The following is a 15341-nucleotide window of genomic DNA, read 5'->3' as shown; positions in this document are numbered from 1 at the left end:
TTTTCTACGCTTGTCTGGGAGATCCCATGCAGCATCCAGGGAGGGCTGGTATTTGCTGCCTGACCTGATCGGGCTTCTGCAGGGCTGGCTTGAAGAGCAGAACTTTCTGAAACTGATTTGATGATACCCATCTGAAGCTGATCTCAATGCTTAGATTTTTGCGTTTTCCATAATTCTGGAAATGGTTTTCATAGTGCAAAAGCTGTTAAGTAAAATAATGTTCACTTATTTTAACATGTATTGTCTTCAGTTTCCAGCCCCTTAACACAAGTGAAGGTTTTACCAAGTCAGGAACTGTAATATAGCAAATTACTGCTGGTGTTACTATACATTTATCACCACTGAGACCTGATAGTGTGCACTCTCATCAGGGTGGGTTTGAAAGAGAAAAAAGGGCATAGTTCAGGGGGGTTTTGTTGTTGTTCAGAAAATAATTCTGTTGCTTCTCCTTGCTCAGTCTCAGAATGTTGTGGGAATTACTGTGGCAAGTTCAGTTGCAAACCTCTCACATCCTTCTTAGGGCCATAGTCCTAAGAACTGGTAACCCTTCTGTGTGCTTCCGCAAAGTTCCTTTTTGTGGGTAGTGAGGGAGCAGAGCTCTGTTTTGGTGTCTTTCTTTAAGGGAGAGGGCTGTCAGTGGCTGAGAGGATTGGAGGGCAATCTTGGAGTTTTTGTGCACTTGTACCTTTAAGATTGCCGTAGTTTTGAAAAATATGCTTGTCCGAGGGATGGTATAAAGATTGGAGGAGATACACAGGTGGATGATGCATTTGATCTTAAATGTTTTCCCTTTCACTTGTTCTCAGGTCAGCTGCAAAGCTGACATATTGTCAGCCAGCGTAGTAAATGCGGTACTGTATGGATGTGCCAGGGTGTTCCATAGAAGTACTACTTTTTTTACTGTTTGCTATTGAATCTTGAAACGCCACACATATTAAGTATCCATTTATTATTTCCTAAGCATGCCTTTTTAATAGCTAATACTTATTGCTGTTACTAAACCAGATTTTTTTATACTGAAAATAGTGTCAGGGTTATCTATGGAGCTGCACTGTCAGCTCCTGGAAGGTAAACAAGGTAAAGATGACTGGAGTTTTTGTGCTTTTCTTTGTTGGGCAGCATCCATTTAGAGGTTATTTTTCTCTCTGTTGTCTTTAGTAAAATTCCAGATAACTAGTAGATCAAGATGACGAGTTAAAGAACAGCACAGTCAGTATTTTTAAAAAATGACTATGGAAAACACAGCTGAGCTTTCCTGAGCTAGTCCCAATACTGTGTATTTATTGCCAGCTATTCTTGCTTGAATTGGAAAATATAGGTTGTTGGGTACATAGTTTTCAGGTTACTCTCCTGGCTTAAATTTTGGAGTTCTATGGCACAGATCCAGGCATATTGCTGATCCTGAACGACTGGACCCCATTTCTGAGGCATTTAGCTCATGTTCTGACTCAGGTTGTTAAGGAGAGGGAGAGTGGAAACTGGTGGAGGCAGTGGAATGCCGGAAGCCTGAGCAGTGTAGATTTGTACTTCCCTCTCTGTAGATTAAATCAGAGATTAAGAACATAAGAACATAAAAACTTCCCTTAGGAGAGCTTTTACCTTTGGGGCACATAGTTTCAAAATTTTGGGACAAAGAAACTGACCTCCATGAAAACTGGAGGAAGAAAATGAGTTTGAATGAAGCTGACTGCAAGGGTACTTCTACCCTTATCCAAGGAGGAGGATTGTCAGCTCTGATCAAACTTGGAAAGAGTTGCTTTTGGTGGTTACATTTTGGGGATGATTATTATGACTTGCAGAGGAGAAGGAGGGAAGATGGGATTAATAAGAACTCTGTTCTGTGTCCCCATTTCTCAACATCCTTCTTGGCTAAGGTGAGAACAGAAAAGGAATAGAGCAGGATTCCTTGTGGAGGGCATTCATATTCAGGTGGTGACTGCTTTGCTTTAATACCTACTTGCAGAAGTGTAGTTTGGTTAGGTTGTTTTTTTTTTTTACTGGTGATGAAATATTTGTTTCTATGGCTTTGATCTACAGCTATAATCTGATTAAACTGCAGGTCAAGGAAATTAGCTTGACTTCAGCTGCCTGTGAGAGGAATAATAAGATTTAAATTAGCACATAAAATTGACAATAAGATGGTTCTGTTAAAGGTGTTTTTCATTGGCATGTGTGAGGAGTGTCCTTTCAAGGCACATGGAACATTTAATTCCATGACCCACAGCCTGAAGATCTCTTGCTACCTTGGTAAGAGTTGACATCACCCGATGACTGCCGGTACCCAATGCAAGCAATTCCAAAATTTTGTGCAAACTATAGTCATTTAAATTAGGTGGCAACACTTGAAATTTTGGAAAATTAAGAAGTTGTTCTATAGAGGTAAAGCCGTTAAAGTTGTTAAACAATACATGTCTGATGCATGAGTAGGTAGAGTCTATGCACTAATTAGTAAGTAAAATCTTCATTGGATGCGATACACCCCTGCAAAATCCTGATTCCATCCATTTGTCCTTTCAGGAAAAGGTGTGTGAGGCTGTTAACTGGAGCTGTTGTCTGAAGCCTGTTGTATTCAGGTGATGTTGAATTAATGGGTGAAGGAAAAATCAAAGATGAAGTTTATACACAAATTCCCTATTACTGTTATTCAGGCATAACCATCTGGGTTTATGCACAATCCTAAGATTGCTATAAAAATATTTCCCTTTGACAGGTCATAGAGATACAGTTAAGGTCTACAAAACAGTTCAGGGAAGTCAGAGTTATCTTTCAGAACCCAACCTTTAGCTGTAAAGGATTAGTAGCCAGAGAGTCTCTAAACTCCCTAAACAGCCAATTTCCCCTAAAAATGCTGTGGAATATTCAGTGTCCATGCTGTTAGTGTTTCCAACTGCTTCTAGGTGCCCTGAATCAGCATGGGTATGCTTAAATACAGGCAAATAAAGGAAAAAACCCACAGAGTATTAAAACCATTATAAATTTTTGTTGAAGATAACTGTTACTTTGAGGAGAATCTAATATAGTTGCAGGGTGTTGTGTTGAAGTTCTGTCTGGGTCTGAGACTTGCCAAATATTGAAATTATGAAATTAAAATATTAATTTAAGTGTGCTTGACTTTTAATATGCTAGCGTAGAAAATTTACCTTTTCTATCCAAAATGTAATATTTCCCACATTTATTCTGTATATTCTCTGTATTTTTCTATTCCCTTTCAGAAGAATGAAAACTTCTGGCAGTGCCCTGAATGAGCCTTGGGATCAGTCACCTCCTGCTAGGGCACATTAGGCTTCAGGTGCTTTTCGTTGTGGTACAGTTTATGCACACACCTCCAGGAAAGAGAACTGCATGAGTATGAATTCCTGCTTGGAGTGAAACTCCTGACCATTTAATGTTTTTTAGTATGTAGAATCACAGAACATATGATTGGATTCTGATGGCTTTTATAAGCCCAGTTGCCTGGATTCATTGCCCATTTTAGTCCTGTAAATCCTGAATTACTTATTGGGGGTTGGGGGGGTGTTACTGAGATTTGATGAGGGAACTGATACAGCTGCTGATGCTTAGGGCTGCCAGGGGAAAACCCGTGTGGAGTTCCCCTTCAGGCAGGGTGAAAGCAAAGTGTTGTGTTCCATGTTGGCTTTGTGAGGTCTGGGGTTTTCCATGGTTTTTGTAGAACTTGTCGTGCCATAGCAGATCATGCCTGGTGCATCCTCACTGTGAAAATGAGAGAGGTGTGGTGTGAGGCTTGACTTTGCCCTCTTGGACTTCCAGAAATAGAGGATGGTAGCTGGATAACACAAAACTGCTGCATTGAGAACTTGGGCTTGATTTTATTTGCTTACCTGTGCTTGATAATGAAGCTTGTTAGCAAACCCCTGCTTCTGTGGAATGGATATAGCCCTATTAGAGATGCGGGGTGGTGTATGCAGAACTGAAAATTTGTGATTGAGTGCTTTGAATTATAGCAGAACTGAAGATTGGTGTTGGAACAGAAATGGGTTCCAGTGGGGACAATGGCAAGATAGATCCATTTGTTTAATGATACACAAATGGAGTTGGAAGTCAGATGGCAACAAGAGGAAAACTTGAATAGAATAGTTAACCGAAGAGGTTGTATGATTTATTCTTACGAATTTAACATTAATTTAAGCAAACTTGCTCTAGTGTTAGAGTAAGTGGACTACATGATCTTTGATGTACCTGTCAGTGTGATGGGTTAAGCACTTCAAAATATGTATGGGAGAGACATCCCAATATTTGTGGGATTTTCTTTCTGTAGTGTTTAACTGCATAAGGGAAACAACTTGTTTTCTTTTTCTGCTTTGGGAAAACTTAATTGATCAAGAATGGTAAAAACTTGGAAGAGGGAAAATGAAATGTGTCTTTCTTGTCTTCCTTTGCTAAGTCCAGTGGTTCATTCCAGAATAAATGTAGCCTCTGAGTTCCAGCAAAACAGAATTTTATATACTCTCAGGTTCTTAAGAGAAGGAAAGTTTATTTTGTCTTCTGTGGGGACCTAAATTTTTATATATCTTATACCTGTAGAACCTCAAGAGATGGTCCTGACTACTGTGTTTTAAAGTTTTGAAGCTTTTCAATTTTACGAATAAAATGAAAATTCCTTTAGCTATTAAACTTTTTTACTGAATTGGATGGGACACTGTTTTATTTCAGTTTAAAGTTTGGCTAAAGCACAGAGATGAATCTACATATTTGGTTAGGAAATTATGAAGAGTAGCTGTTATGATATATCAATATCAAGGCAGTATATGGAAATAATTGAAATATAATTTCTGAACTAGGGTTTGTCCTTATTTGGTTTTGGAGCAAAAAAAACCTTAGGGAAGCTTGACTTGACTGAACTGCTGAGTCCAGCTGGGAAAGGAGGTACGTGAGAATATTCTTGAAATGATACAGTGTGTAAACAAGCCCTACCAGGTTTTCTAGCAGGCAACCTTTTTTGCCCCAGAATGAGTCATTCTAATGTAAATTCAGTATGAGGTGGCACAATAAAATATATGGCCAAAAAAAGCTTGTTAAAAATGGGTGCTAGAAGGTGCCATTGGCACTGTGAGAAACTCTTTATCAGTCGTTACCAGGGAACTCCACTCGGTGCCCACTAGGAGTCCCTGAGCACCAGCAAGGGCTCATTGTGAAGTTTGTTTAAGTAAAGGGCAGTGCATCTTCTCTCTCTCGATGCTATTATTTTGCCACTGATGCAGAACAAATTTTGTGCCCCTCTCAGCAGAGGCTGCCCCCTCTTATCCTGGCTTAGAATGCAGCTATTTGAAATAAATTGTTTCTAGGTGGAAATGAGAAGCAGCATGCTAATGTTAGACCTACTTTCCTAATTCCTTTGGCCTCTAGGAAGTATTGAAATAATTTCTATACATTTTATTAAATTAATTTTATTAAAAATTACAGCAACAATCCCTTCAGTGTAGCTTGCTGCAGTTTTATAAAATATAAAAGGCAGTCTGTGTTATGGCTGGTGAAGGGCTTGGTGCTAAAGTCTCTTGTTCTGTGAGCCCATGAGTCTTCTCGTCCAAAAAAAAGTGTTTTAAATAAGTCTTTTTGGTAGAAGCACAGGTCTAGCCATATTATTAGGTCTGTGCATTTACAGAGAATCTGTCAGCAGTCACACTGATGTAGAGACTGAGGCTCTCTTCATCTGAATTCTCTAGGCAACAGTGAGGGCAAGCTTTTGGGGGGAAAAAAGCACCTTTATATTTCCCCTTTTAAAGATTATACTTAGTGAAAGGTAGTTCTGTACAAGTAATTTCCAGAGGAGTAGTTCTTGGCTTTTAAAGGGAAGAGGCTTTATTTTTGCCTGGAGGAGAATTCTGGGCTTGTGTTTGTGGGCGCAGTCCTGTGTGTCCTGCTGGGGCTGAACCTCTCAGCATTCTTGGCTTTGGCAGCACAGATCATGTTCTCAGCTCAGAGTTCACAGCACTGGAAGATGTTTGAAGCATGAGCCAGACTGTAGGAACTTGGTGGCTGTTCAAAAAAGTGAGATTCCAGCACCTGAGCAAGTCAGCTTTTCCTTGGGAGCAGTGGCATTGCTGGCTGCCAAGTCCCAGCACCAGGGATTTGGCTCAGCTCTGTGCCTGACTGGATTTGCAGGTGAGCAGCGCACGGGCTGCCAAGGCACAGCATGCAGAGGAGATTCCTGTCCCTCCTCGGCTCTTCTTGGTTCCATGGGGGACAGGATCTGCTCATTCCCATCCTGCTTGCTGCAGCCACAGAGAGCTACCACTTAGGTGCCGTTTGTTACCTCTGTGTGGATGAGGAAGAAATGTTTCTTAGGCTATCAGCTTTCTCCTGACACAATAGCTAAAATTTGCATTGCTTGTCTCCGGTATCTCTTCTTCCAGTGTTCCCTGCTTTTCGGAGTTAAAAAACCATATTCACACCTTCTTGAAATAAGTAAACTGAAAGAAGTTGTCTTAAAGGCATTAAATTTGGATCAGGTGAGGAACATACAGATTCACTTTTGATACCAGTTAGGTGTTCTTGCCTTTTGTCTTTGACTTTTGTTCTTGACAATTAAAGCTCTTGGGGCATCTCATTGCTTCTTGGATGGTACACTGTGGTGGCTATGGTGAGCTGCTATAGATAATGCTTGCATTTAATAAACAAATTTTGTGAGGGGACTTACCAATATACATCTTCCTAGTGATGTATATCCTATTCTGATACCTTTTTAATTCTCATGTGGACCTCAAAACCTTCCCTATAATTTGTGGCCCATAGGTAGATCCCAGAACAAACTGAAAAACTGTTTACAGTTACTACAACTTCACATTGCCAAGAGAAAGTATATGCTGGTTTCTGCAGCCTCTGTAGGGATTAGGTGGTGCTTTCTGCTGGCTCTCCATTCTTTTCCAAGCTGGCATCTGATATTCATGTTAGGCACAGTGTGTCTTCCATCTTTTTTTTTTTTGTTTGTTTTGTTTTGTTTTGTTTTTTTGGTGTTTTTTTTTTTTTGTTTGGTTTGGTTTGGTTTTTTTTGCTGAGGCAGGTGAAGGGAGCATTTCATATGCTGGGAGGATTCCATGTCTGGTGTGGAAAGCTTGCATGATCCAAATCTATGTCACCACTTGAGTGTAGCAAGAGCAGAGGGAAATGTCCCACCCAAACCCAGCCAAACCAGGCAGTCTTGTCTTCCCTCTGCCAGCCCTGGGTTGTGTCCGTCAGGCCAGCAGTGCTGCTCCTTGAAGCTTTATGTACTGCTGACAGTATTTAACTGTAGTACCTCCATTTCCTGCTCCTGCCGGACACTGACCATTCAGAAATATTTATTTATTGAAGACTGCCCCAGTGTTCCTCTTTTTGGGAAGCTATTTGCCAACCTTCACCAGCAGTGGGGATTTGCAGTGGATGCTCAGTGCAGGAGTTGCAGATAGTCACTGTCATTCTTTCTGTGTGTACTGTGTGGTTTTTTTCCTTGAAAACCTGATCAAAGCATTACTTCAGGGAAGCAGTTCAAGGAAGAGAGGTAATTGGGGAAGTCTTTATCCCTTCTCCCAACGAAAACTTGTGCAGCATGGGGGGCAGGAGGGCTGTGCCAGTGTGCTGACAGACACTGACACGAGTTTGTGTTGCTCTGACTGTTGGCTCCTGCATTTCACGTGTGACAACTAAGAGTTGATATCAAATTCCCAGGTAAGCGGTATCACTAATGTTGGCAGGACACTGCAGCCACGTAAAGCTTAAAATGTAAACCATAATGCATGCGTTTTTAGTTTGTAATTGTTCAGAAAGAGGCATAAGCAGGGAAAAGTGAACGGTTGACTGCTGTTATGGGATGAGCTAAAAGCAGTCATGCTGTTGAACAACAGTAATTCAAATCCTGCATGGGATGAACTAGAGCAGAGTGAGTTGTAAGCAGATTCACCATTTCATGAATGTGCTTTGGCATAATTCAATTATTTTGATCTGTTTCTAATTTGTCTTACTGATTTCTTACAGGCAGGCAGAAGTCCTGAAGGCTGACATGACAGGTAATTGCCTTTATTATACAGTTGATCTAGCTTATTAATAATATTTGATTCCTGGTTTTGTTTTCCTTTTGTGGTCCTTTTGCTTATCATTCCTAAGAATTTTCTGGAAAGTGTGTGACCTTATGTTAAAGGCTTGTCCTCTGTATATAAATTAATAAATAGTATTTTAACTACTGTGCCCCTTTTGCCTGTACCTAATACATATTTTTGAAGTTGACTTTGGATGTTCTAAGCATTTGGAGATGAAGGTCATATCTCTACTTCTCTCGGAGACTCCTGCCCAGACTAGCACAGAATCTGCTGTACTTTGGATTAGCTAGGAAAAAAAACTGGGTGGTTTCAAGGACCGAGGTGATGGAAATGCTGATCTGAGCACTACCATGTGATGTGAAAGTGCAGCCCTGGATGCAGTGAAATGCTATGAGCTGTGATTTAAGCTGTATGTATTAGTGGGAAAAGGGAATGGTTTATATTAATGCATCCAGCCCTGCAGTACTAGCTTCCCTCATGAACCTTTGTTCAGCTGTGCTTGCCACCTTGTTGTAGTGAAAGTAGCAGGCTGCTGTAGTCCCCATAGGAATATTAAAACCACCTGGATCCACCTAAGCCAGCAGGAGTGGCTCCACCATCAGCATCAGGATTGTTTCCCTGGGGTGAGGCCCATCCCTTGTGCTCCTGCAGCCCCAGCCCAGGTGATTGTAGAAGCCATGGGAAATTGGACTGTGTAACTCAATAGCAGGGAGCAGTGTTTGCACTCACCCTCTGGAATGGAGAACAGATGGCTACTGAAGAATTAGAAAATTGCAAGCATGCAGCAGTACTTGCCCACGGTGTTCTGTAAATACCAACGGTGTGTGTCCATGCACTGTCATATTTAGCATCCCTCCATGGATTTATTGTCTGCTAATTATTTTCAGGCTGCACTGGAAATTTTTCTAAATTCATCCAGTAGCAAGAAATTCTGCAGTTTAATAACTTACAGAGAACCACGTCCTCCTATTGGTTTTGCTTTTTAACTTGCCAGCTGCTAACTTTGTTCACATCTAGTTTTAGTGTTGTAGGAGTAATCAGTTGTAATCAGTGAGCACTCAACCTTCAACCCATTTGTAGTTCTTGTATTTCACTACTCTGAGGAAATTGATAAAAGCAGGTGTTTGGTGGTGTGTATCTTACACTGCTTACACTGAGCTCTATTCTTTCATTTGGTAAATGAGTGAAAAATCAGAGTAACTCCATAAATTTGTGTGTTACAAAAACCGTTGTGTCTTTGGTTTTTTTTCTTTCTTGTTCAGATTCGAAGCTGGGTCCAGCAGAAGTCTGGACATCCAGACAGGCTCTACAGGACTTATATCAAAAAATGCTAGTGACTGATTTGGAATATGCTTTAGATAAAAAAGTGGAGCAGGACCTGTAAGTACCTCACTGAATTTGTGTGTATGTATGTAATCTGGGTTGGGGAGCAGGAAACCTTGAGACTTCCAGAAAAGCAATTGTATCCTATGGAATGGTTGTCTTACTTCCTTTAAAATGGGAACTGTGCTGTGGGTGAAGCATGAGAATACACTGCAGAGCTGATGCAGAGTATTCAGTAGGTGGTTAGTGTTTTACCTCTGGCAATTCAGAAGGAGCCATGTCATACAGGATTGGGTTTTGGAGGGCCAGATGGACGTGGAGAAGCTAAGGAGCACCAGTCTGCTCTGTTGTCAGGGAAGGGCTGAAGTCTGCATTTTCCAGAAAGGAGGAAATTTGCCTGATGTAATCACCTGGAGCTTTGAGCAAAGTCTAACAGGAGCTGAGTAGTTGCTGAAGAGCCACCTTTTAAGCCCTGTGAGGTAGAACTGGGCAGAGGAAGGGGAATAATCAGAGGAGAACTTCATGGGTTGCTAATGACACCTTAAGAATCAGGGGAAGATCCAGCTGGGTTTTCTCCATGCCCTGAATCCATTCCCTGTTATTTAAGGTGCAGACATGGGCTGTAATAAGTTTAGTTAACAGAAGCATGCGGTTCTTTCAGCACTGAGGAAAGCCAGATGAGTAGGCTGGCTGAGTTGTCCTGTCCATGCTTTCAGTTACTGAATGGTTTTTAACCCTCATTTCTGTACCAGACATCTTGTTTTAGGGAGGGACTTCTATGCTGCCTAAAAAAGAATAATTGCAAGCAAATATTAATGATGTTAGTGTTAGTCATATACATATATATGCATGTATATGTTAGCTATATATATCAGGATCTGTTTCCCTAGATACGAGAGGTGAGGAAAGGTGGTTATTCCATATGTAACATTTGTTCTCATCTGAATGTCGCCTGAATTTGAATATTCTTCATGTCTGATGCTATGTAATTAAACAGTTCTTTCCTGTTACTTATGCCATCTGCATAAGACACTTCCAAAGTAAAAAGGTAAATGCTTCTTTTATTTTCAGTTGGAATCATGCCTTTAAAAATCAGATCACGACGCTCCAGGGTCAGGCAAAAAACAGAGCAAATCCGAATCGGAGTGAAGTTCAGGCAAACCTTTCTCTCTTTTTAGAGGCAGCTAGTGGCTTCTACACACAGGTGAGTTGCACAAAGTAGAGGATGGGTGGAGGATCAGTTTTAAGTGGGTAAAATCTGTTCTTTGCCCTTAGCTTAGGAAACTGCTGCTGTATTGGACTGAGCAGTGCACCTAGCTAACCCTGGTGCTCTAAGCAGGAGATAGCTGCAGAGCTGGTGATGGGTTTTCTTTTGATCAGTCTTCAGCTGAAACTTCTGTGCATCTGGTTGTTGTTTTGGTGCTATTTAAGTTCCTTTCTAATAGAATCTGCTTTAAAGTCTAAACCCCACTGTTTTGGGTCAAATGTCCATTTCTTACTGTGTTCTGCTGTGGCTGCTCAGAGCAATTATAAAGCAGCAAGAAAGGGTAGAATGATACTTCTTTGTGCTGTTTCTTGCTTTATGGCTGTGCATCTGTTGCCTTCTTGAACTACTTCCTGTGTGAATCCTCTAACTATTAGGTCTAGTGTTTACTGGCTCTCCAGTCCCCTCTTAAAGTCCTTTACTCTGTCTCCGCAGTGACCTGTGGTGTCTTTTAATTGTAATGTCTTACAGAAATGATGACACAAAAAACCTTGAGCCCAGCAGATGAGTTAGTTGATGATTTCATTGTACTCTTGGTTCTTTTTTTCTGCCATTTCTGTAATAATTCCCATTTGGCTTCTCATTCCAGTGTATGTGTTTGTGGACCATTGCCTTAATTCCTTTTCATTCGCTGTATAGGGAAGGATAAGCAAGGATAGTCAGTTTGTTCTTGGATTAAGTTACTCAGGAACAGAAATATGTGCAGAAAACGCAGATGCACAGGATGCGTGTGATGGCGTAATGTTTTGTTCTTTGCCCCTTCCTTGTGACTCCTAACACTGATGATAAGCACTGAAGCGTAAGTCTTTATTTTCAACAACAATTAGAACAATTAATTCACTTCTAGGAACTTTTCTTCCCCTAAAGTAAAACTATATTGTTGACTGCTCTTGGGCTAAGAATCTTTTGCAAGGTTTTCAGTTAGTTGCCAAAGGAGTGTGATATGTATGCATATACTTATTTCTTACTGACATATTTTTGCCCACACTCTTTCCTATGTTAGCTTTCATTAGATTTCAGCTTTAAATTATGGAGAATAAGACTCAGTGTATGATAATGCCCTTAACAAAGAAAACTTGCCTTTCTTTCCTTTTTTGCCCTCATTTGGTGTCTGCTTCAACAGCATTGTGGTTGCTGAATCCTCTCGCAGTGTTCAGAGTAAACTTCGTCATGACTAATTTACAGTGTCTTCATCTTACAGTACTCACAGTTGTACTGAGTAGTATATTTGTGCTGTATCAATTCCTAGTTGGATTCCAGACATCTGCAAGGCCAGCCCCAGGCTGCCCATGTGGCTATCCTTTTTTCCACTTCAGCATTGCTTTTTGGAAAGCTGCTTATTGGAAGCAGCCAGTTTGACAGGCTGTCATGGTTGCCAAGGGCTTTCTACCATCTACATTGTTTGTCTTGCAAAAGCCTTGTTCTTTCCTACAGTGGATCAGGGAGTTTTTCTGAATTTGACACTGATGTTAATCACATTTTCAGTCTAAAGCCTTCGCTGAGCCAGGGTACCTGTTCTCCAGCTGTGAGGCCTCCACAAGTGACATCTTTGAAAGAGAGTATGAATTTTCTTAATTTGGTGTCTTTGAAGATGTCAGGTTGCTCTCTTTTATCCAGATTTCATCTGTGAGATCCTCTTATTTGGGGGATTTTTGTTTACTGTATAAAGACAGAGCCAAAGGGGAGGGAGATGTAACACAAACCTCTTTCTGCAGCAAACAAGCATCGCGTCACATGTTTAGCTGTTGACAGACTGTGTGTCTCTGTCAGCCATGGGGTTTCTCTGTGCCTTTATGTGGAAGTGCAACCCTGCTGCAGGTCTGTTTTATTTGGAGACTGAGCATGTTTCCAGGTGGGAGAAAGTCTGTCATTTCTTATCTGCATTTTTAACCCTTTAACTCTGTCCAACAAACACTCTTCACTCTCTGGTTGCTGTTACTTTGCAGAGTATTTGCTGGAGTCTGTTAGGAAAAACTTCAAAAGCACTGAGTAGAATGACAGAGTTGAGGTTTTCCTTCAATCAGCTTTTGAAATATTTGATCAAGTAGCTGATGCCTTGTTCCTTGAAAGAGTCTCCCTGTTGGCTTAGCACAAATATTTATTGACAGCTCAACCACTGAACATTTGTACTGCCTTGCGTTGCTTACAAACTTGGTTATGTTTCAGCTTCTTTCTAAAGTTTAAGTTGGGATAGTGCAGTTGGAAGTTGGAACAAGCTGCTTTGGAGGAGGAGGGATATTCCTTTCTATTATTTACAGAGAGCAGTGTCACTTCAAGGTATAAAACCCACTGTGTTCCTCTTCAGTGTCCCACTGAAAAAACAAAACAAACAAAAAGAGAAAGCAAAACCATAAAACCCAACAATATCTGTAGACTTCCCATAGTCAATCTCCACTGATAAATCCTTGGTGATTTAAATATCATGAGGATTGAGTTGCTTACTGGTTTGGGATGCAGAGCTTTTTCTTACTGGGCAGATGAACACAGTGGACACAATGGAACTCAGTGAATTCCATATGGAGAATGTATTTTAAAGGCTCATTTTCAATAACTTGAGCTTGTTCACCTCAAATATATTTGGGTCATCTGTGGTGAGCTCACCTCCAAGTGGTGCTCTTTTAGTTTTGTGACTTGTTTTGATGCCTTTCCAATGCTGGTCTCGAGCTGCTAGTGACCCAGCCCTGTTTTTGCAGCTATTACAGGAACTGTGCACAGTTTTTAATGTAGACCTGCCGTGCCGTGTGAAGTCTTCCCAGCTGGGGATCATTAGCAATAAACAGACGCACACCAGCACTATTGTGAAGCCACAGTCCAGCTCCTGCTCCTACATCTGCCAGCACTGCCTTGTCCACCTGGGAGATATCGGTGAGTTTCAGAAGGAAAAGGCTGGGACATGGAGTTCTGTCTGTGTTTGGCTTCCAGAGAGGGATCTGCACACACCGTGGCAACTGCTGGAGCAAGTGTGCTCCACTTTAGTTGCTAGTTGCTGATTATGCCTTTGGTGGTTGCTGCAGGGGGAAAGATCTGGGAAGAAATGCTGTTCAGACTTTTCTAGTGTATGTTACACGTTAAAACATGGAGACAGTTAATCACTGGCTTTCTAGTGATCTGCTAGAGTCTTGTCTTGTAGCATTCTAATCATGTTCTAGCTGGTAGGCACAGGGAAATGCTGAAACTGGTAACTATTACAAAAGCTTTTTGCAGCGGGCTAGCACACTTCTCCACCCCAGAACACTTAACATCCAGTGTGCAAGGGCACCAGTTAGAAATCCAGCCTTTCATAAACGGGGTTTCTTTTTTACATTAAGTTCACAGGTTTATTTCTTTCTTGATCTGAGTAAAACTTTGTGTTGTAGAAAGTTCTCTTTTCACAAGAATCTGCAGTTGCTTTTGGAGCAACCTAAAAACAGATCTAGTTGGTGATCATGCAAAGAGGGATGAAAAATATTTTTAGTTCTCTGTATGTGGTGTTCTTGGCACTGTTGTCCCTAAGACAGTCTTAGGTCTGAGACAAAACAGCCGCCTCAGAATTGAATGTGTCAAATCTGGGTGCTGTTTGGTGTAACTGTACATTCTTCTGATGCGTATTTCTGAAATACTAATGAAATACTCTTCGGGTAAGTTGCGTTTTGTGAAAGTAACTGCAGGGGAGTGGAATTTTGTGCCTCAACTTGGGTTTTTTTGCTGTTTTCTTAGCTCGCTATAGGAATCAGACCAGCCAGGCAGAGTCTTACTATAGACATGCAGCTCAGCTTGTCCCTTCTAATGGTGAGTCTGGGATAACTTTTCAGTTCATATTCCAAAGGAAGATTTGGGATATTGTTTTCTTCTGTGGCAGTCAAAAACCTGGGCTTTTACATAAATACCCTTCCCCAAATTCTCCAAACAACCATACAACAAAGCCTGACCCATCAGTAAATCATTTAGATAATGGTTATTTGCATGATCTGTGTTGCTTCCTTTTTGTGCAGATGTAGAAACAAGGAAGGTAATTCACAGCTTTACTCCAAGGCTTCGCTACTACTATACTCTGTTACATTCATACATTATAAAGTACAATTAATGAAAACTTGCTTTACACCACCAATGTTTTTTTCTTTTATTATTTATGCCCATGTCTATTTATAAAGTTTAGTAGCTAAAATTGTATTTTTCAAGTTGCTGATGTGAGTTGGTTCAGGGATCTAGCTTTTTAGCTATTGTCTTCCAGTGGCCCAAAATGTAGGGATAGTGAGAGAAGGGTAAATTGCTTTTGAGCTAGGCTGCTGAAACCAGTAATTCAATTTTTTTAACCAGTTGCATTGTAACTGCAGAATTCTCTGTATTTTAAACTCCCTAGGCAAAAAAATATGAAATGTTGAAAAGGAAGTAAAATTGGGCTAGCTTTTGTCCAAAAGACGAAGATAAATCATTGGTGATGAAAGCTTGGTTCTGACAGTATTTTATTATTGAGACAAAATACAACCAAACAAAAACTCAAACCCCAGAAACGAACAAGCAAATAAAACCAAACAGAAACCCCTATACCCAATCCTTCCCCATACAAAGTAAAAAAACCCCAAAAAACAAACAAAAAAGAAAATCCAAACAGCTGCTGCACCACAAATTCAGAAGCTCAGAAGCTTTTTGACTGAAGTGGTACAGATCTGAGGCTGGGGCAAAAGGGTCAGCAGATGGATCTGAGCCTTGTCTGTTGAAGAACTGAGAACTTTATGCTCCCTTTC

General features: G+C 40.8%; 1 protein-coding gene across 5 annotated transcripts in view; it reads left to right on the top strand.

Annotated features, from left to right (window-relative positions):
• SMG7 (SMG7 nonsense mediated mRNA decay factor) overlaps nucleotides 1–15341 on the top strand; it is a 54500-nt gene that overhangs the window by 15521 nt on the left and 23638 nt on the right. For all 5 annotated transcript variants that reach the window (XM_082287451.1, XM_082287452.1, XM_082287453.1 and 2 more), the window contains exons 2-6: nucleotides 7969–8000; nucleotides 9293–9410; nucleotides 10425–10557; nucleotides 13311–13482; nucleotides 14314–14385. In XM_082287451.1, coding sequence (XP_082143577.1) covers nucleotides 7969–8000; nucleotides 9293–9410; nucleotides 10425–10557; nucleotides 13311–13482; nucleotides 14314–14385 — 527 coding nt within the window. The remainder of the gene's footprint in view (nucleotides 1–7968; nucleotides 8001–9292; nucleotides 9411–10424; nucleotides 10558–13310; nucleotides 13483–14313; nucleotides 14386–15341) is intronic.

This window comes from Coloeus monedula (genome assembly GCF_965178545.1).
Source record: "Coloeus monedula genome assembly, chromosome: 9".
Taxonomy (NCBI): domain Eukaryota; kingdom Metazoa; phylum Chordata; class Aves; order Passeriformes; family Corvidae; genus Coloeus; species Coloeus monedula.
Note: the sequence above shows the minus strand (reverse complement) of the source record. Positions and strands in the feature narration are given on the sequence as shown.